This window comes from Anomaloglossus baeobatrachus, chromosome 8 (assembly GCF_048569485.1).
Source record: "Anomaloglossus baeobatrachus isolate aAnoBae1 chromosome 8, aAnoBae1.hap1, whole genome shotgun sequence".
In the NCBI taxonomy this organism is placed as follows: domain Eukaryota; kingdom Metazoa; phylum Chordata; class Amphibia; order Anura; family Aromobatidae; genus Anomaloglossus; species Anomaloglossus baeobatrachus.
The window spans coordinates 63,472,783-63,495,899 of NC_134360.1; the positions used below are offsets into that span (position 1 = coordinate 63,472,783).

At 44.7% G+C, this 23,117-nt stretch overlaps 1 protein-coding gene across 1 annotated transcript in view; it reads right to left on the reverse strand.

The window, feature by feature from the left end:
* Window positions 1-23,117, reverse strand: part of LOC142249827 (stabilin-1-like) — a 281,112-nt gene that overhangs the window by 11,372 nt on the left and 246,623 nt on the right. Inside the window, exons 49-56 of the mRNA XM_075321739.1 lie at window positions 19,409-19,513; window positions 17,549-17,656; window positions 14,280-14,473; window positions 10,868-11,012; window positions 10,557-10,690; window positions 10,304-10,442; window positions 9,132-9,238; window positions 2,783-2,902 (exon numbers count right to left, since the gene is read on the reverse strand). Coding sequence (XP_075177854.1) covers window positions 2,783-2,902; window positions 9,132-9,238; window positions 10,304-10,442; window positions 10,557-10,690; window positions 10,868-11,012; window positions 14,280-14,473; window positions 17,549-17,656; window positions 19,409-19,513 — 1,052 coding nt within the window. The remainder of the gene's footprint in view (window positions 1-2,782; window positions 2,903-9,131; window positions 9,239-10,303; window positions 10,443-10,556; window positions 10,691-10,867; window positions 11,013-14,279; window positions 14,474-17,548; window positions 17,657-19,408; window positions 19,514-23,117) is intronic.

The window sequence follows — 23,117 nt, forward strand, 5'->3', positions numbered from 1 at the left end:
AGAAGGATCATAAAAAAGTGCATGAGCCAAAGCACAGACACCAACCACACCATGTACAAGCACTGTTTGAAAATAGCTCAACACAAGTGTGTAGAAAGAATAAAAAAGGGGGTGTCAGAATGGTCTGTATTGGCCAGTTATATATCAGGGACTCCCTGATGAAGCAACAGCGCACAAGCTATCTGTGAAACGTACGTCGGAGTTACCCAGGGGACTTAACCCTTCCTCACCTGACAAACCTGCCAGACTCTTTTTTATATATGCGGACTGTACATTGTGGTATGTATGAGGCTCCTGCCATTCCTGTGTTCCCTCTGTCGTAGTATCATGTTTAAATTCTGAATAACGTTGACTTAGAGCACTGATAGATGGTTGGCAATGAGGGACATTGTATGGGCAGGACCCTACTTACAACCACTATATACACACATGTGTTATATGCCTTATGAGATAAGTGCACATATATGCGTTATTTGCCTTATGTGATAAACGTTGTAGTTGATATATAACTGGCCAATACAGACCATTCTGACACCCCCTTTTTTATTCTTTCTACACACTTGTGTTGAGCTATTTTCAAACAGTGCTTGTACATGGTGTGGTTGGTGTCTGTGCTTTGGCTCATGCACTTTTTTATGATCCTTCTCCCATAAGACTTCGTTGCATTGTTTCAATTGTACATAAGTGTGATATTTGTGTAATCAGCACGCAGGAATGGTGCAGTCAGCATCTCTGTTTACCTTTGCTGATATAATTCCTATGTGACATTCATGTGGTTTTTGATAACACTCTTTTAGGATCCTTGCAGGTTATATCTGTGCCCTTTTAACATCTCTCCTCTTGGCCTCATTATCTTTACTCTTGACTCTCTATATATTTATATATGTATTTTTCTTATCTGTCTTTGATACAATATAAATTAAGATAATAACAAAAATAAAATACATATTCTTTGAAGCAGTTCTACTCGTTTCTCTCCTGTTTTTGATTCTATATGTGAGTAGCTCCAGCACACAATACAGCGTCCCAATTGAGGGATGGCTGCTGTGTGTCCCTAATATATTGTTGGACTATATGTAACTGCCATGATCAAGCCTGGAGTTAATGGCGGTGATCCACCATCATTAACCCCTTGTATTACCTTGCTGCCACTGCTACACGGCGGCAGGAAGAGCCGGGGACACGCCGGTACTGCCGCATAATGCATGCGACAGTGCCAGGGAAGCTGCGGCTGATATTCTCGGCTGCGGGAGGGGAAGTGAGGCGGGGGACATTACCCCTGCCCCTCTCCCTCCCCAGCCTGAGAATACCGGGCCGCCGCTGTGTGCTTACCTCGGCTGGAAGGTGAATATGCAGCGGAGCCCACGTTCTTTGTTTTCTATATTTCCGTTTTCTTTCTATGTGTGTTCTATGTGTCTGTGTCTGTGTTCTAGGTCTGTGATGTCTGTGTGTGATCTGTGTGTTTGTTTACTCTCTCTGCACGGCTTCCTCTTCCTGTAATGACATCACTTCCCTGCAAAACCGCAGACAGGCGATGTACATTACCGGAGGTAAACCGCGAAATACCGCAGGGAATAACGCAGGAAAACGCAGTGAACCGCACAGAATTTGCTGCCTGCGTTATTCCCTGCGGGATTTCACGATTAACATTGGAGTCAATGTAGTGAAATCCCGCAGCGACGTGCGGAAAAGAAGTGACATGCAATTGTTTTTGCTGCGGGAATCCCGCAGCAAAACATGCAGCTGTCAAATTCCGCCCAGTGCACACAGGATTTTTTTTGCCCATAGGTTTTGCTGGTGATTCACTGCAGAGATGTTATGAACATTTTCTGCAGCGAAACATGCAGCAAAACCGCAAAAAATCCGCGGCAAAATCCGGTAAGTGCGCACATAGCCTAAGGGGGAGGTTCGTGCAGCGTCACCGCGACGTCACACAGCAGGCCACCAATAGAAGCGGAGGGGCGGAGAGCAGCCACATTAACGTCACGCCCACCTCGTTGACGGAAGAAGGCTGTTGTTTGTCGTTCCCAGGGGTGTCACACGTAGCGATGTGTGCTGCCTCACGAACGACGAACAACCTGCGTCCAGAACGAGCAACGATCTTTTGAAAATGAACAACGTGTCAACGATCAATGATTAGGTGAGTATTTCTGATCGTTAGCACTCATTCGTAGGTATCACACGCAACAACGTCGCTAACTATGCCGGATGTGCGTCACGAATTCCGTGACCCCGACGACATATACGTCGTTGCGTGTAAAGCGAACTTTAGTTGTGGTTCTTGTGTCCCACACAATAAAGGAAACAGGGAAAAAAACGGTTTATGATGGAGGTTGTAGGGTTCTGTTCCAAAATCCTCCAAAACCACTTTAAAAAAGGCTTTAAAGAATGTTTCATGGATAAAAAAAGAGGTTTAAAATGTCTTCAGGAAAAAAAAAAAAGCTTCCACCGAAAAGAACATTCCTTTGTCCATTTGATGTCACCAATGCTGACAATAAAAGACCCTGGGACCACCGCAGGACCACCGTTTTTGTTTAAAGGAAAACAAATTGTCCCTTGGGACAGGGGCTTTCCAAAATGTCTTTAAAACGCTTTTGGCACTGGTATATTGGAAAGAGGATACAATGTCAGGAACACATTTTTAGTGGAGTTGTTTAATAATTTTTTGTAAACAATACTCAAGCATGATCTACAATTCTTGATCTGTTTTTTCATATACTCTAAGGTATTGAAAACTACACCTCACTGTTCATAGATGTATAATTTAGGGTGCAGAACTTACCACATTATCTTCCATGCTGTCATCATCTGGGACAAATAAGGTTTTATATGAGGTATAGTTCCATAGCATGCCGAGGAATGACGACCCCTGGGAGTTGATGGTGCCATAGTCCAGAACCATCTAAGAAGACACAAACACCATTCTTTAAGGAGCCTAAAGGTTTTTTTTGGAGTCCCCCTTTAAACCAGTCTTTCCTTTTAGTGCACCAACTTGACAACGTTAGTTAAGAGACCTATATCAGCTCTCCACGCTGTCCCTCGATGGCTGTGGGAGAACTTTGGACACTTATTGGACACTTTGGCCAAGCTCTAATAGTAGATTCAGCTGCTCTTTTACTTAAGTAAATCCGTCATCGCCAAAACACAAACGTGACCCCCCATAACAATCATCCCTTCATTATTGATTTGAGTGTTTTAGTTTCTTTCTTTTACTTCATATGCAAATGAGTGGCTTTGGTGCACCCTCGGTGTGGCCAAACGTTCAGAGCACCATTATGCCCCCTCACTTGCACTGTGAGCATTTCCCCTGATCTCTATTGACAGCACTCGCTTGCTCAGAACGAAGTCAATCCTCTAATCCTGAAAGAGCTCACACACTCATTACATGGATACATCCAAGTGTTGTGAGACAGGGGCTTCAGAGAGGAGGATGGGGGGAGATCTCTTACATGAAGCTCCTGTCAGTGCACATGCGTAGCACCGCTTTACGTAAGCAAACTACTTGCGCAAGCATCATTGTGCTCGGGGACGCCCAATGCTCTGGCCAGTATGACCTATTTGCAGTGTTTGATCGGCTTACACTGGGGGTAACAACAGCATGATTGTGGCTCAATTACCTTTGCACATCTCTCTGAATGAAAATAGAGAGACTTCTAAATCTAGCTCAGCCAAGCGGGGAGAAACTGGAGGGAAGCCGCCCAGTGGGCGATAGATTGGACAGGAGCCACCCAACGTGGAGAAAATGGAGGGGAGCTGTTCAGTGATGAGAAACTGGTGGAGAGCTGTCCAGTGGGCAAGAAACTGGAGGGAAGCCACACAGCAGGGGGAACCTGGAGAGGAGCTGCCCAGCGGGGGGAATCTGGAGAGGAGCCACCCAGTGAGGGGAATCTGGAGGTGAGCCACCCAGTGAGGGGAATCTGGAGGGGAGTCACCCAGTGTGGTGAAACTGGAGGGGAGCCGCACAGCGGGGAGAAAATGGGAGCTGTCCAGTGAGGAGAAACTGGTGGGGAGCCGTCCAGCAGGCAAGAAACTGTAGGGGAGCCACCCAGCGAGCGGAATCTGGAGGGGAGCTGTCCAGCTAGTGAAAAACTGGAGAGGAGCAGCCCAGCGGGGAGAAAATAGGAGCTGTTCAGTGATGGGAAACTGGTGGGGAAAAGTGGAGGGGTGCTGTCCAGCTGGTGAGAAACTGGAGGGGACCCGCACAGCATGGGGAAACTGGAGGGAAGCCACCCAGTGTGGCGAAACTGGAGGCGAGCAGCCGCACAGCATAGGGAAACTGGAGGGAAGCCACCCAGTGTGGCGAAACTGGAGGCGAGCAGCCCAATGGGGAGAAACTGGAGGGAAGCCACCCAGGGGGGGATAACTGGGGGGAGCTGTCCAGCTGGCGAGAAACTGGAGGGGAGCTACCCAGTGGGGGGACAATGGAGGGGAGCCGTCCAGCAGGGGGAACTGATGGGGAGCCACACAGTGTGGCAAAACTGGAGGCGAGCAGCCCAACGGGGAGAAACTGGAGGGGAGCCACCCAGCAGGGAGAAAATGTAGGGGAGCTGTTCAGTGAGGGGAAACTGGTGGGGAGCTGTCCAGCGGAGAGAAACTGGCATGGAGCCGCCCAGAGGGAGGAAACTGGAGGGGAGCCACCCAGCAGGGGGAATCTGGAGAGGAGCCGCAAAGCGGGGGAAATCTAGAGGGGAGCCACCCAGCGGGGAGAAAATCTAGGAGAGCTGTTCAGTGAGGGGAAACTGGTGGGGAGCTGTCCAGCGGGGAGAAACTGGCATGGAGCCACCCAGAGGGAGGAAGCTGGAGGAGAGCTGTCCAGCTGGCAAGAAACTGGAGGGGAGCCGCCCAGCGAGGAGAAACTGGAGGGGGGCAGCCCAGCTGGGGGACACTAAAGGGGAGCTGCCCAGAGGGGGAACACTGGAGAGGAGCTGCCCAGTGGGGGGACACTGGAGGGGAGCCGTCCAGCAGGGGATAACTGATGGGGAGCCACCCAGCGGACACTTCTTAACAAGCCTGGAACTTTATACTACTATGGTCCACAATTCCGAATGCTGTCTAAGGGTACATGTGCACATTAAGTATTTGCAGCAGAAATTTCTGCATCTCTTGCAAGGAAAAAAGCTGCATAAAATAGCTTCTTTTTGATGCGTTATTGGTGCAGATTTTTTCCTACACCAGTATGGATGAAATTAGAAGCAAAAACGCTGTAAGAATTTAAACCTGCACCAAATCCACAAGGAGATAATAAGCAATGTGTGAGAAGACTTCAGGATTCTCATTCACTTTACTGTGACTAGGAAATCTTTCAGGTTTTTGTGAAAAATCTGCGCAGAAAAAAACCCGCAACAAAACCGTAACATGTGCACAGGCCTTAATAGCTAAAATAAATTTGGATTTAGCAGTCACTACAGTCCCTGACAGAAGTTCTGTCGCTTATCCATGTTATGTAAATAATAGCTTATAACCTGACTTTAAATTTATCCATTGGATTTATAAATTACTCTTTTGAAAGCTGAAACCCTCCCAAATTTGGTTTAGGTTATAAAAATAAAGTTGCTGCAAAGCTGAAATATTGATCATTTAATGAACACAGAAAGGTCAGATTTTGGCAAGACAAAAGGTTTGTCGCCTTATCATATAATGCACCTAATCCTAGTTTACATCCTCACCTGTGCTCACTAAATGATCGGTTAATTAGTGGGTGTGTATAAAAAGAAACCCAGCACCCTAGACCTTCACTTGAAGTGCAGCTTGACCTCTGGCAACATACCAAAAATCCACCCTGCGACCAAAGCCTTGATTATCAAGTGGCTGACGACCAGATCCACTGCAGAGGGGGCTGGCACTTATAATGTGTCTCAGCGTCAAGTACAAAGAATTAAAAAAAGATGTGAAGAGACTGGAGATGTTTTTGACAAGCCCAGGTCCGGCAGACCCCGCAAGACAACTGCTCAGGAGGAACGTTTGTTGGTTAGAAAATCCAAAGCCAGCCCCTCTTCCACTGCAGCAGAGCTCCAACAGGCCTGGTCACCTCAAGTCCCTGTGTCAACTAGAACAGTTTGTAGGATTCTGTCTCGAAATGGCCTCCATGGTTGAATCAGTGCCCAGAAGCCAGCACTAAACAAAAGGCAATTAAAAAACCGTGTGGCATTTGCCAAGTCCCACAACCTGCTAAACAGATGGACGCTGAAAGAGTGGAAGAAGGTGGATTTCTCTGATGAATCTTCAGTTGAATTACACCACAGCTGCTGCAAATACTGCAGGAGACCTACTGGAGCCCGTATGGATCCCGAAAACAGTTAAGTTTGGTGGAGGAAAGATCATGGTCTGAGGTTATATTCAGTATGTGGTGTGCGAAACATTTGCAAGGTGGACGGCAATATCAATAGCCTAAAATATTAAGAAGTATTAGCTACCTCTTACATTCCCAATCATAAAAGGAGTCAAATTCTGCAGCAGGATGGTGCTCCATCTCATACATCTATCTCTACAACAAAGTTCCTCCTGGCAAAGAAGATTAAGGTGCTCAAGGACTGGCCAGCCCAGTCACCAGACATGAACATCATTGAGCATGTTTGGGGTAGGATGAAAGAGGAAGCTTGGAAGACAAAACCAAAGAATCTAGATGAACTCTGGGAGGCATGTAAGACTGCATTCTTTGCTATTCCTGATGACTTCATCAATAAATTGTATGAATCATTGTTGAACCGCATGGATGCAGTCCTTCAAGCTCATGGAAGTCACACAAAATATTAAATATGGCTCTAATAGCCCCACAACTTCATTCACCAATGTTATGCCACATATCTTTGTATTAGAAGTTAATTATTTGTTTGAATTTCACATTACTTTCTGTGGGCGACAACTTTTGTCTTGCCAAAATCTGACCTTTCTGTGTTCATTAACCCCTTAACGAACGGCAGTAATATTATGTCCTACCGGTCAAAGTGTTATTGCCCGTGGTCTGCTGCCGGCAGCTTGACGCGATCGGCGCACATCTCAGCTGATTTTCACAGCAGAGATGTGTGCCTGCCAGACATGAGCAGAATCGTTATCTGCTTGTGCCATTTAAACCCTTAAATGGCGCTGTCAATATGTGACAGCGCCATTATAATGGCATCGGCGGTAAACATTTACTCACTGGCCGATACCGGAAGTCACGTGACGTGATCACGTGACTTCCGGTGGTTGTGATGGTAGCACAGGGTCATGTGATGACTTCTGTAGCTCACATGAATTACTTTCGGTTTCACCTGAACCGGAGCTGAGTGAGGCAGAAAGGGAGCATATCTACTGTTTACAGCTGTATAGCTGTGATCAGCAGATATGGCAGAGCGATCGGATTGTTGATCCATATAGCCCCCTAGGGGGACTAGTAAAATAAAATAAAAAAAAATTAAAAAAAAAGTTTTAAATAAATAAAAAAAAAAAACAAACCTAAAAGTTCAAAACACCCCCCTTTCGCCCCATTGAAAATTAAGGGGTTAAAAAAATAAAAAATATACGCATATTTGGTATCGCCGCGTTCAGAAACGGCCGATCTATCAAAATATAAAATCAATTAATCTGATCAGTAAACGGCGTAGCGGCAAAAAAATTCCAAACGCCAAAATTACGTTTTTTGGTCACCACAAATTTTGCGCAAAATGCAATAACAGGCGATCAAAAAGTAGCATCTGTGCAAAAATGCTACAGTTAAAAACAGAAGCCTGAGACACAAAAAATAAGCAGTCAATGAGCCATAGATCCCGAAAAATGAGAACGCTACAAGTCATGGAATATGGTGTAAAACGTGCGCCACTTTTTTCGGACAAATTTTGTCTGATTTTTTTTAACCCCTTATATAAAAGTAAACCTATCAATGTTTGGGGTCTACGAACTCGCACTGACCTGAGGCATCACACCCACACATCAGTTTTACCATATAGTGAACACAGTAAATAAAATATCTCAAAAACACTAATGCTACCGCACTTTTTCTGCCATTTTTCCACATTTGGATTTTTTTGCAGTTTTCCAGTACACTATATTGTAAAACTTATGGTTTCATTTAAAAGTACAGCTCGTTCCGCAAAAAATGAGCCCTCACATGACCATATTGACTGAAAAGTAAAAAAAAAAACGTCTCTCGGAAGAATGGCGAAAAAAAAAACGGAAAGCGAAAAATCGGCCAGTTGTGAAGGGGTTAAATGATCAATATTTCAGTTTTGCAGCAACTTTATTTTCATAACCTAAACCAAATTTGGGAGGGTTTCAGCTTTCAAAAGAGTAATTTATGAAACCAATGGATGAATTTAAAGTCAGGTTATAAGTTTTTATTTACATAACATGGATAAGCGACAGAACTTCGGTCAGGGACTGTAGATGTGCCACATTTACCACAGTGGGATAAACTGTGGACAAAACGAGCGCAATAGGGTCTTACCGAGTAAAACTGAAAATAAAACAAGTGGAGTGTCCGCTCACCTTGTGTGGTTGTGCCTAACACAACCCTGATCAGAGCCTGTAAACCCGCTGCTGCAAAAGTCACAAGCCTGAAGACCGTAAAAGATCCAAAACTGAACCAGAAGAATGATGTGGTTATCTCTGCGCTGCTGTGGAGTGATGAAATAGCCAATGCACTGGATGTGGATGAAAGGGGGGTTTATTTCAACGCGTTTCAAAGGGATCCACAGTTCTTCCACAGAAAGTCACCTGGTGAGGATCACTTTGAAACGCGTTGAGATAAACCCCCCTTTCATCCACATCCAGTGCATTGGCTATTTCATCGCTCCACAGCAACGCAGAGATAACCACATGGTTCTTCTGGTTCCATTTTGCATCTTTTACAGCCTTCAGGTTCGTGGCTTATGGATATTTATCCCAGTGACGCTCGCATCTTGCATGAAGTTACTCTTTACTATTGCTAACTCTTGGTTTCCTTACTTTATACCATGAATTTGGCCATAAAAAACTGGCACATGTCAATGATATCACACTGGCATTGGCTATAGGAGCATCAACCTGCTGTCGTGTGGGTCCTTTACATGAATATTCTATATCTCACATGTGATATCGCTTTATGTCGCATATATTTTCTTATATAGAAACATCGGCGTTTAATTTATTACCAGCACATGGAAGCATTAACTTACAGAGTAAAATTTGGACAGTCGAGGGTTTGCCTCCAAAACTTGTAGCAGGTTTCCATTGCAGAAGCTCCCATCACCCACGTAGCCGTCAGGACATTCACACCGGGTGTCTACAAAATCAGAAAAACTATGACCACTCTACACAATAATCTCCAGAATTAGAAATCACAGTACCAACGTCCAACATCTGATCAGAAATCATTAAAGACAATTCTATGAATATGGGAGGTCCGACTGCCAAGACCCCTGATTTGGAAGAGGGGGGGGGAAATACACAGGATCATACAGTGGAAATAGTGTAGTGTGTCCTCTAATACAATATCTGCCAACATTCCCAATTTTGCACACAAGGCCAAAAGGTATGGGTGTCTTGGTCTTTAAGCAGAGATTTCACATATTGCTCTCCAAAAGCAACTGATGTGAATATCTCTGTAATGGAGAGACCCAGTGCAAAACAGAAAAGAGCAGCAGAATTAGGGGAAATCGGGGATTTTTTTTTTTTTATATCGTATTTACCTCAATTTTTTTTGAGCAAGTGACATGTTCTCTTTAATCAGGGTCATGAAGAAACGATGGCAAACAATGTCCAAATTGCAAGTAACAACCAGAAAGTCCTCATGTTATGCCAGTTCTGTATTAAAGAGAATCTGTCAGCAGGTTTTTGAGATGTAAGCTGGAGCCAATATGCTGCAAGGGTTAACACCGGAAATTCAGGAATGCCTGTGTTGGTAAGGTCCAATTTGTTGTTTATTTGCTATGTTTGTTTAAGCAGAAGGACCCTTACTATTGCAGGACCACAAAGTCACGCATACGGCAGTCCAGCACACCCCCTCCTCTGCTTGACACCGCACTGTCACTGTCAATAGAGAGCCTGGTGTGAGCGGGTGCAGCTCTCTCAGCTCTGCTACATTACTAAATCTAAAAGTTCTGATTGTGCTAGAATGTCTTCAGCCAGTAATCTACGTGATACATCATTGGATTCAGAATCTCTTTGTCTACATCCTGCTGCTCTCAGATGAGTTTGTAATCATATACCAAATGATTTAGAAGAGCATACGTGACATTTTTTTTTGCTTTAGTGCTCTCAGATGAGGTAGAAAAAACCTGCTGACAGATTCCCTTTAACTATTAAATCTTGGCCTTGTAAAAATAATTACTTTACAGAATGTACTAACCTTGGAATCGGTAACAATATACATCCCATTGCTCATTCCTGTTTGTTCGCTGCTTAAGGTCGACTAGTCCAACGTGCACTATGGGATAACCCGCTGTCCTATTATTGAGCCATCCGGTGAGGGCACGGTGATAACCCAACTATTTCATATTGGACATGAGAGAGAAAAAAAAATTATATATATTATATACATATATATAATATACACCTCCCGACAGGAACACGAGCACAATACCCCAGGGAGACTGATGTACCTGTTGGGCAGCCGACAGTTGCTGGAAGGTGGCAATGGCGGCTCCCTCCGACTCACAGGCCGTTTCTGCCTCTTCATACGTGTATTTATATTTCCCTTTTGGTGACTGCAAGTGAAAAACGCCCGCAGTTTTCTCTAGTAAGTAAAAGTTGAGAAGTTATATCACTGCGGATCATTTGCGAAAATTATTATATGTAGGTTAAATGACCAACGTCAGTAAAGTGGCCAAATCGATTTCTTTCTTTTTAGTAGGTATATAATGACTGCACTAAACACTGGTTCTTGGTTAGCATAAAGTGCATTGTTGCATACCTTGAAAATGCAAATCTGAGCAGGTTGCCAGAAAATCACAGCCTCCATTTTCTTCAAGACAGCGATCCACCGGTGGAATAGCCTTTTCTAGACACTGGATCCCAATACCCACATAACCTTCATGACACTCACATCTGCGCTTTTTCTACAAGCAAAGGAAAGGTTATTATATACTGAAGAACAGGAATGGTCACTCATTAGTAAATGTAATGGGTGAGCAGAAAGTTCTTGGTAACTGTTTTAACAGGAACCTCAAAAACAATGGCTTGGGGTCTTCCAAATGACATTAGTGAAATCCTTCTGGCCACGATTAGGTGTAGTTTCATCTTTCACACAACACTAGTGAAATTCTTCTGGCTGTGATTAGGCATAGTTTAGTCTTCCATATGACACTAGTGAAATCCTTCTGGGCATGGCTAGGTGTAGTTTAGTCTACCAGATGACACTAGTGAAATCCTTCTGGCTACGATTAGGTGTAGTTTTGTCTTCCACTCAACACTAGTGAAATCCTTCTGGCTACGATTAGGTGTAGTTTTGTCTTCCACTCAACACTAGTGAAATCCTTCTGGCTACGATTAGGTGTAGTTTTGTCTTCCACTCAACACTAGTGAAATCCTTCTGGCTGTGATTAGACATAGTTTAGTCTTCCATATGACACTAGTGAAATCCTTCTGGCCGTGATTAGGCATAGTTTAGTCTTCCATATGACACTAGTGAAATCCTTCTGGGCATGGCTAGGTGTAGTTTTGTCTACCAGATGACACTAGTGAAATCCTTCTGGCTACGATTAGGTGTAGGTTTGTCTTCCACTCAACACTAGTGAAATCCTTCTGGCTACGATTAGGTGTAGTTTTGTCTTCCATACGACACTAGTGAAATCCTTCTGGCCATCATTGCGTCTAGTTTCTTACCATCGGTTCTTATTAAGGCAGGGCCAGGTGGTGCGGCAGCAGCAGCACGGAAAAAGCATTGTCCACCCATGGTGGGACAATGACCACTTGAAGATTGTGCAACAATTGGCCATCCTGGTGGCCGGCTGCACCATCTCACCCTACCCATAGTGGCTTATGCCAGGGCTGCTGGTAATAGACATGAACACTCATTGTTAAAGATCAGAAGCTTTGAGGTATACATAGGTTGGTAAAAATGTTTTCTGTACGTGACCACTGACACTCTGTATCAAAGCCATAGTCTGTTGGCAAGCTCAAGGTGCAGAAGTGCCCCTGGTGTGGTGGCCCTAGGATGCGCACACTTACTAGGTGTGGGAACCCCACTTAGCTTGTACTTCACTTTTACTCATTTGAGCACACTCATCTTTAGTTGCCTGGGTCTTCTGACTAGGTATTTATTTTTGATCCAAAACGTGTTTCTAGCACACATCTATGTTTAAGCTATTCATTATGCCACTGTGTATTGAAAGTCCACAACTGTTTGTGACATGGGTCTTTCTAGGATGTGGTGCCCTCATATGATACCCCATCTGACAGTCTACATTGTGTATACGTGGCCATCAGGTCCTTCATCATTTCCCATTGTACGGAACCAGTCGAGACTGTTTGGCTCATGACTGATGGGAAGCCACCCTTGGCCAAGTGTGACCATCCTGACCCGTGATTTTCCCTTCTGGCTTACAAGATTGGGGAATGTTGCTGGTCTCCATTCTGGAGATGGTGTGCTAAAGACTGCTTGTAGCATGCTGCACTTTTTTTGTTTTTTGCACTTGAGTGAAGTTTTGTCATATTCATGAGCTTTCATTAATTGAAAAAATGAAAAAAAAAAAAAACAATGTCTGACACGTGGAAGGCTGCATGTATTATATGTTTGCCCTTTTTATTTTTTCTCTCACCCTCTTCTCCTACCTGTTGCCTCTTAGGGTATGTATACACGTTAAGTACTTGTAGCAGACATTTTTGCACTATTTCTGCATGTCTTGGGTGCAGCCAATCAAGTAGCTACTGATTGGTTGCATCGGTCAAATGTCAGTGTCTATGTGACATGACTGCCGGGAGACACCATGGAGAAATTGGGGGAATGGTGCTAGTGAAGCACCCATGGGATCCGAAGGGTTACTCGTCACCGGGCCGGTGTATGGGGTGGGATGTCACAGCGGCTAGGCCCGGTTCCATGACCCCGGTGGTGTCAAGAAATGGGGGATGAAGATGGGGATAGTAGTTATTTGTGACGCCACCTGTGTTATGCGGCTAAAAATAAAAACCGCCGCTGCAAGAGGTCTCCTCTGGGGGCAGATGGTAGTGCAGCTAGGTTGGTACAGCTCTCCACAGGCAGAGTTCAGGCCCCAGGGAGGTTGCGAGTAGTAGTATTCTTTCAGCAGAGCGCAAGGTTGGAGGCGGTGAAGGAAGGGAGCGGCACAGGGGTGCAATCAAAGTTCTTTACTCACTGAAATGTCACCGCCTTTGGACTGCCAGACTCTGCTGTCATGGGCTCCAGCCGATCCCGGATAGTTTGGAGGTCAGAACCGGTGGTTTTCTCCGTGAGTACTTTCTCCCTGTTTGTGTTGTGTTAGTCCCTGCGGCTTGAAGCTACGCTGGGACCCGAGTCCTTGTATCGGCTCCGTTCCTGTCCCGTATGGCAGGCAGCGCGAGTCAGTTACTGGTGCCGCTCTTGTGTCGCAGCTCCTGGCTATATATGCTGCTGTGCCCCGGGCACTTTGTGTGGGCCAGAAGACTTGAAATCCTCTGCTTGGAGGATACTGCTGGCGGGACCTGAAGTGCCCACCAGCCTAGGGCTCCGCACCCTGTTCTGTGCGCTCGGCCCTTAGGGAGCTATGACGCAGCTCTCTCCCCAGTGGCCGTGTTCTCTACTCTCCTCACTTTGTCCCAGTCACTGACTGTGTGTGTGTATGTCTGTCGCCTTTCTCCCCATTGTGTAGCTCCACCCCCCGGGTTGCTGAACTAGTGGGTGGGAAGTCCCATACCTTGTGGTGACCATCCAAATGACCCTACCCTAACCCAGTCCCTGTGGAAGGCCAACTGACTGTGTTTTGGTGGATTGTGGTGTTTACCGGTAATGACCTCCTCTGTACCCGGGATGAACACTGCACCTCTGGTGAGGTGCAGTACCCTGTGGCAACTGAAGCCTCAGGGGTGCCACACTAGTCTGGGAGGAAGGGGTGCAGTTTTTTTTTTTAATTTTATGCAGCGTAGTGGATCTGTGAAAAGGGTTGTCCACGAATAGTCCAGTAGTGGACAACCCCTTAAAAAAATGTGTGTGAACATGTGATGATGATTCAAGTGCTAAATCCATGGTTATCTATGAAAAATCGTTTGAATCATTACTATAGTTTGTTTATGCCTGAAATAAAGACAATTTAGTTAACCCCAGAAGGTAACCCCAGTGTGTACAGAACCATCTGAAAGTTATGATTAAGGAGAATACTATTGTGTTCACTTACTGGACCAGTATAAGTGCATGTTGCGTGTTCGCTGCATCCACCATTGTCACCATTAGCACAGAGATTGATTGGAGTGCAGACATAGCCATCTCCTTCATATTCCGGAAAACACTCACATGAGACCTTTATGCCCAACTGAGTGCAATTGGCGTGAGTGCTGCAGCCACCATTGTAAGAGCTGCACTGGTCTATTACTGTAATCAAGAAGAATCCGAAAATTAAAATAATTAATGATATGGCACATGCTCAAAAACAGATTTTATATATACAGTATATATATATATACATATATATATATATATATATATATATATATATATATATATATATATATATATATATATATATATATATATATATATATATATACATATATACATACATACATTATATATATATATATATATATATATATATATATATATATATATATATATATATATATATATATACACACACACACATTATACATATATTTATATACAGCCATATGCACATTACACCCTGACGCACACAGATATATATATAGAATTACACACACTGTATATATACACAATATTATATATATATATATATATATATATAATATATAAAAATATGCAGTACAGACCAAAAGTTTGGACACATCTAATTCAAAGAGTTTTCTTGTATATTCACATTGAAGGCATCAAAACTATGAATTAACACATGTGGAATGAAATACTTAAAAAGTGCGAAACGACTGAAAATATGTCTTATATTCTAGGTTCTTCAAAGTAACCACTTTTTGCTTTGATTACTGATTTGCACACTCTTGGCATTCTCTTGATGAGCTTCAAGAGGTAGTCACCCGAAATGGTTTTCACTTCACAGGTGTGCCCTGTCAGGTTTAATAAGTGGGATTTCTTGCCTTATAAATGGGGTTGAGACCATCAGTTGTGTTGTGCAGAAGTCTGGTGGATACACAGCTGATAGTCCTACTGAATAGACTGTTAGAATTTGTATTATGGCAAGAAAAAAAGAAGCTAAGTAAAGGAAAACGAGTGGCCATCATTACTTTAAGAAAGGAAGGTCAGTCAGTACAAAAAATTGGGAACAGTTTGAAAGTGTCCCCAAGTGCAGTGGCAAAAACCATCAAACGCTACAAAGAAACTGGCTCACATGAGGACCGCCCCAGGAAAGGAAGACCAAGAGTCACCTCTGCTGCGGAGGATAAGTTTATCCGAGTCACCAGCCTCAGAAATCGCAGGTTAACAGCAGCTCAGATTAGAGACCAGGTCAATGCCACACAGAGTTCTAGCAGCAGACACATCTCTAGAACAACTATTAAGAGGAGTCTTTGTACAGCAAGCCAAGGACATGCAACAAGCAGAAGAGACTTTTTTTCGGCGAAAGAACACAAGGAATGGACATTAGACCAGTGGAAATCTGTGCTGTGGTCTGATGAGTACAAATTTGAGATCTTTGGATCTAACTACTGTGTCTTTGTGCGATGCAGAAAAGGTGAACGGATGGACTCTACATGCCTGGTTCCCTCCGTGAAGCATGGAGGAGGAGGTGTGATGGTGTGAGGGTGCTTTGCTGGTGACACTGTTGGGGCTTTTTTTCAAAATTGAAGGCATACAGAACCAGCATGGCTACCACAGCATCTTGCAGCGGCATGCTATTCCATCCGGTTTGCGTTTAGTTGGACCATCATTTCTTTTTCAACAGGACAAAGACCCCCAAACACACCTCCAGGCTGTGTAAGGGCTATTTAACTGCGAAGGAGAGTGATGGGGTGCTACACCAGATGACCTGGCCTCCACAGTCACCAGACCTGAACCCAATCGAGATGGTTTGGGTTGAGCTGGACCGCAGAGTAAAGGCAAAAGGGACAACAAGTGCTTAGCATCTCTGGGAACTCCTTCAAGACTGTTGGAAGACCATTTCCGGTGACTACCTCTTGAGCTCATCAAGAGAATGCAAAGAGTGTGCAAAGCAGTAATCAAAGCAATAGGTGGCTACTTTGAAGAACCTAGAATATAAGACATATTTTGAGTTGTTTCACACTTTTTTTTTTTTAAGTATTTCATTCCACATGTGTTAATTCATAGTTTTGATGCCTTCAATGTGAATCTACAATTTTCAGAGTCATGAAAATAAAGAAAACTCTTTGAATGAGAAGGTGTGTCCAAACGTTTGGTCTGTACTGTATATACTGCATATATACAGTATATATTATATATATATGTATATATATATATACATACATATATATATATATATATATATATATATATACACACTATATATACTACACATATACAGTATATATATATACACTGTATATATATATAAACACTGTATATACTGCATATATATATATATATATATATATACACATACACACACACACACACACACACACACACACACACACACACACACACACACACACACACACACACACACTACAGAACTGTGTGCAGACTGTTATATATTTGTTATATCACATCAATTTTAGTATAGGGGAGATATTCCTAATTACTGAGACCTGACCCCACCACTCCTGAGAATGGTGCAGAGGTTGAGCATGCGCATTGCTGCTCCATCCATTAATAGCAGGGCTCAACTCCAGCCGATCGCTGCACTTGGCTATCTCCGACGGTCCCACTGAGAATTAATGAAGCAGAGATGCATATGCAGGACCATCGCTCCATTTACATTCACAAGAGACAGCGTCCAAATCCCGATGTGACAGTAATACAAAATGACAATGTTTCGACCTTTAGAAGGTCTTTGTCCAGTACTTGATAAAGTCCTTCTTAAGGCCCTGTCACACACAGAGATAGATCTGTGGCAGATCTGTGGTTGCAGTGAAATTGTGGACAATCAGTGCCAGGTTTGTGGCTGTGTACAAATGGAACAATATGTCCATGATTTCACTGCAACCACAGATCTGCCAAAGATTTATCTCTGTGTGTGACGGGGCCTTAAAGGTCAAAACGTTGTCATTTACATATGGCAGAATACATTTTGTTTTCCTTTCACATGCAGGATTTGGACGCTGTCTATCGTGAATATACTGATTATCTTCACGTGGGTTCCTTGGAGTTTTCTGACCCTGCGTCCCCTTAGAGAGTGCTGCTGACCGCTTTTTTTTTCTAATGACATCGCTCCATTTAGATGAAGGGTTCCCAGCAGTCAGACTTCCAATTATCAGCAAGGTATCCCTAATCCAATACATAGCGGATAACTTCCAAACTTTGTACAACCTTGTTTAAGTATCATATGCTGTATCTACAAACCGCTGCATGTTCTTCCATCTCCCTCGTAAAATGGGTCACATTCACATTCATTATCGGTCCGGCATGTGGCATTGCCATCACATTCTGGAGAGCAAACAGGAGTAGTTGCTGAAAAAAAAATGTAATAATAACTTTTGATATAAAGGAAGTAACTAATACAATAAAGCATAAAAGGCACAGATCATGTTTGCACTGGAGGCTCCATAAAGAGCCTCTAAAGTAGAGTCTTCTCTATTTGATGGAAAGAGTAATGTAACACTTTTTCTTTTAGACAGAAGGATGGCCTCCATGGGAGAACCTTGAAAGACTCCATTGTAAGTCAATATGGCTATAACATGACAGATGTCACTTTTTCTTAGTTTCCATATTCCATTTATTGCAAAAACTAGGAATATAAACAGTGTAACCAAGTTACTAACCATCAGTATTTGCAATATACACCCTTTCCCGACATAGGATGTAATAGTAGGTCATACATTGAGTCCATGTTCATAGAGAGGACTCTGGAGTTGAGCCAGCTCCATTCCCAGCTGATGTCAGCTGTATTACACAGCCGGCATCTGCCTGTAACAACAGCGATCAGAACTTACCACATTGTTATTGTTGAAGGATTTAAATGCCACTGTCAGTCACTGTCACCATCATGTATGTGACACAATTTCTAGTGCACATGTCCACTGGTTCCCATTGGCTCTTTGTTACGACAACCCCTTCTGATTCCATGTTTTCCCCAGGTAAAATAAAAAGCCTATACTCCCCTCCTGTGGCAGCGCCGTTCCAGCGGTGCTGAGGCTTGTGTTTCAAGAGCTCATGTGACGTTGTAATGTCACGCGAGCCTTGTGTCCAATCAGCACTGACTTCTGTCTCCCCATCTTCGGACCAAATGAGCAATAAACAGGAAGTGAGCAGAGCTTCACTTCCTGTTTATTGCTTGTTTGGTCCGAAGGCGGGGAGACAGAAGACAGTGCTGATTGGACACAAGGCTCACCTGACATCACAACTACACCATGAGCCCCGGGAATGAGGTCAAGAGCACCACTCATACTGCGCCACTTTGGGTGGTAAATGTAGGCTTGTCCAAGTAGTGGACAACCCCTTTAAATTGCTAATGCAGTTGGGGACCTGCTAAAGGTCCCCATTACTTCCATCTTACTCATTTTGTGTAGCTCAACCTCACAAGCTTGCTGTATATAGAACAAGTGATCAACTGATCAATGGTTCAAGTCCCCTAAGGAGGCAAAAAAAAGAGAAAAAAAAAAATGAACAAAAAATGTTTAGATATTAAAAACGTAAAATTGTGAATTACACCCCATTTTCCAGTTTAAAAATAAAATATGGGGAATTTTTTTTTACTGCAGTGTCTGTAAAAGTGTAATTTATAAACTTTCACAGTAAACAATATAAAAATATTAATATAAAAACTCCAGAATTGCTCAGTTTTTACTTCCTGCATCTTAACAACAAAATGCAATTAAAAAGTCCTATTTACTCCAAAATGGTCTAAAAACAATTTCAGAAAAAAAAGCCCCCATAACTCTATCAATGGAAAAAAAAAAAGAAGAATGGCTACAAACTACATTTTTTTTCCACTGCTTAAATAAAAAAAAAGACCTATATAAGTCTTGCGAGTCACATTGTTGGATCAATTTTCTTACAAAGTAAAAACACCAAAAAAAAATAATTATGGACCTGTTTTTTTTTTTCTTTTTCTTCTTCATTATTTCACAATGTTAGGATTTTTTTTTTTACGTTTTCCAGGAGACTGGTAAAACAATTGATATAATCAAACTCACTAATTAATACATAATAATTTGATCAGATTCGTTAAAAAATGAGTATATAACGTGACATGACACTTACCCAGCTTGATTTCACATTTTTCACCAGTCCATCCTTCAGCGCAGTAGCAAAATCCATCTCCAGAAATCCCCTCATTACACTGTCCCTTCTCCGAGCAGGTACATTCTGAAAAATAACAAGGGCCCCATGAAATAAAGCATGTCAATCTTACAATACTTACCTACAATAATATTTGTACTGAATACCTAGTACTATTGCAGTATTTGTCAAGAATAATGAACCTAATGAAAGACAATGGTGAACCCGAGCATTGTTCTGGGAAATCTTCAAGAATTTTGATTCCTTCCATTACCAACCCAGAATCATTTCCGTCTTGTGTCATGGGATGCCCAGATCAGGCTCCATGGTACCTATGTGGCACCCCTGAGGCTTCAGTCGCCACAGGGTACTGCACCTCGGCTGAGGTGCGTTATTCATCCAGGGAACGGAGGAGGTAATTGCCGGTAACCACCACAAAGCACATAACACTCTCAGTTAGCAGATCTCCACCGGGACATAGGTGGGGTGGCCCATTAATGCTACAGATAGCCACCACTGGTGATGGCACCCTATACCGGCTTACCCGGGGGTGGAGTGTAGTGAGTGGGAGGAGGGTGTGTCTAGAAAGGAGGGAGTGAGCCAGTTTCACTCAGGAGACAGGAAGGGAGAGAAGGAAGAAGCAGAGCTGCAGTAGAGAGTTCCTGGGGACGGGAGGCTGGAGGAACTTGTCCCAAGACCAGAAGGGGGAGATAGAGACAGAGACAGACACGAACAGAGTGAGGAGAGGAGAGGGGACAGTCGCTGAGGGGAGAGCTGCGCCATAGCTCCCTCAGGACTGAGGGCACAAAACAGGATGCGGAACCCTAGTCTGAGTGGGTACTGCACGTCCCACCAGCAGAATCTGCGGGCAGCAGATTTTAAGTCTTCTGGCCCACATAAAGTGCACACTAGAGCCAGGAGTCATGACACAAGACCGGCACCAGTAGAGGTCTCGTGCTGCCTGCCATACGGGACAGGAACGGAGCCAATACAAGGACTTGGGTCCCAGCGTAGCTTCAAGCCGCAGGGACTCACACAACACAACGCAAGCAGGAAGGACTCACAGAAAGAAGCACCGGTTCTGACTTCCGAACTATCCGGGATTGGCTGGAGCCCATGACAGCAGAGTCCGGCAGTCCAAAGGCGGTGACATCTCAGTGAGCAAAGAACTTTGATTGCAACCCCTGTGTCTTCCAATCCTTCCAGCAGCAGGAGATTACAACTCCCAACCTCCCTTTGGGCCTGAGCTCTGCCTGTGGAGAGCTGTACTAACAAAGCTGCACTACCATCTGCCCTCAGAAGGAAACCCCTTGCAGCCGCAACTCCAATTATAGCCGCACACCACAGGTGGCATCACAAATCGCTACAATCCTTATTTATTGACACCGCCAAGGTAACGGAAGCGGGCCAGGCCACTGTGACATCCCTCTCCTACAGCGGCCTGGCAACGAGTAACCCCAGGTATCTCCATCAATATCTCCCTAAATCCCCATCAGTCCTTCTCAGGGCAATAAACCTCGGGAAGAGGGGGTTGGCTCCTTGTGCCCCCTGCAGCCTGTGGTCGGAGTGTGACGCCCTGGGCAAGCCAGGGGTCACAGGTCATCACACCACCACACCCTACATCCCAGTTAGGAACACCAAAGCTACCAAAATCCTTGTTGCCTTCCTCCAGGGGCTGATGTTCACACCAGGGGGTGGGCCAGGCGGTTGGCTCCGCCCACCGAGGAGTTCACAGCTCTGGAGGCGGGAAGAACCAGTCAGTCAGCTCAGGGAAGAGCTTGAGTCAAGTGAGAGGAAGCAAGTTGAGTTAAGGAGTCGAGATAGAAGTGGAAGTTCAAAGTAGAAGGAAGTGGTAGAGGAGCTAAGTGAAAGTGAAGTGGTAGTGGAGCGAAGAAGAAAAGAGTAAAAGTGAGCGTAGAAAGCCCTGAAGAGGGTCCGGCTAAGTGCAGGACAGTGTCAGCAAGGTCAGCAACAGCGGTGATTGTCTGGAGGGGGACTGCTCGGAGGTTGCTGGAAGGACCGCGGACGGGTAGTGGCCCGGCGGTCTGGAGCAGTATACGAAGGATAGTCAGCACCAGGGCAGGGGCCTCTCGGACCCCGGCAAGGCTAGGAGTCGCCATAATTTGCCAAATCCGTCAGTGAAGGGGACGTCGATCCCCCAACAACCAAGTCCCGACTGAAGGCAAAAGTCCAACCATTAAGGAGGAACACCGCCACCGCCAGGGCACCAGTTCCTCGGGGCCAGCGTCTGCAGGCAAAGCAGGGCTCCTCCGGCCCATATCCAAGCCGGGGAGCGGGTTACCGGTGGGAACCCATCGCTACCAACACAGAAACACTAGGTGCAGGTCAAAGGGACATCACCGTTACCTACTGGGAGAGCAAGTGCAGCCGTCCGTGGGAACCGTCTTTCCAGCCGTGTGGTTTAACGTAAAACTGTGTCAACGTCTCAGGCTGAGTGAGTACCACAGTGCCGCAAGGCACAGCGCTGCTCCCGCGTCCCTGCGCCCACCAAGCCCTGCATCTCCCAACTCATCACTGGGCCCCGGGATCACCAACCCCTACCCACGGAGGGGCAACACAACAACTGGCTGCTCCATACCATCCTTCCCGGGATCCCCATACAGAGCAGCGGTGGTGCCAACAAATCACCACAACCGTGGGTGGCGTCACGGACAATAAACCATCCCCACACCCAACAACCCCCTTTCACTCATGGGCGAGGAACGCCGCTAGAGTCCCCGGGATCCGGCTCATCGCTCGAGCCACCGAGCAGCAGCAGGCCGCAGCGGCCGTGGCGGCCGGACCCGAGCAGCAGAGGGAGAGCGCGGCGTCCCCTCCTCCGCCCGCGACAGGAGTCTCTGTGCAGCTGGGTACGTCACCATATTGCGCCTGCTGTGCAGAGCCTCAGTCCATGTGCTGCACTGATCATAGCTGTGCATCGAGAGAATGAGTGAGGCAAGTAATTGTTTTTATTTGGTTAGTCAGTACTTGTAGGAAGTTGTAAGGGTCATCATGCTGTGCAAAGTGGCTGTGGGGGCCATCATACTTTGTGGGGGGGGCTCTAAGGATTCATATAGTGTATGGGTGTTGTGGGGAGCATCATACGGTTTTAGTGTGGGGTTCCTCTGTTGGGGAATCATACACTGTGTGCAGAATTGTTAGGCAAGTTGTATTTTTGAGGATTTTTTTTTTTATTATTGATCAACAACTATGTTCTCAATGAACCCAAAAGACTCAAATATTAAAGCTTAATATTTTTGGAAGTTGGAGTGTATTTTTTTTTTTTAGATTTGGCTATCTTAGGAGGATATCTATTTGTGCAGGTAACTATTACTGTGCAGAATTATTAGGCAACTTAATAAAAACCAAATATATTCCCATCTCACTTGTTTATTTTCACCAGGTAAACCAATATAACTGCACAAGATTTAGAAATAAACATTTCTGACATGCAAAAACAAAACCCCAAAAAATTAGTGCCCAATATAGCCACCTTTCTTTCTGATGACACTCAGCAGCCGACCATCCATAGATTCTGTCAGTTGCTTGATCTGTTTACAACATTGCGTGCAGCAGCCACCACAGCCTCCAGACACTGATCCGAGAGGTGTACTGTTTTCCCTCTCTGTAGATCTCACATTTTATGAGGGACCACAGGTTCTCAATGGGGTTCAGATCAAGTGAAAAAGGG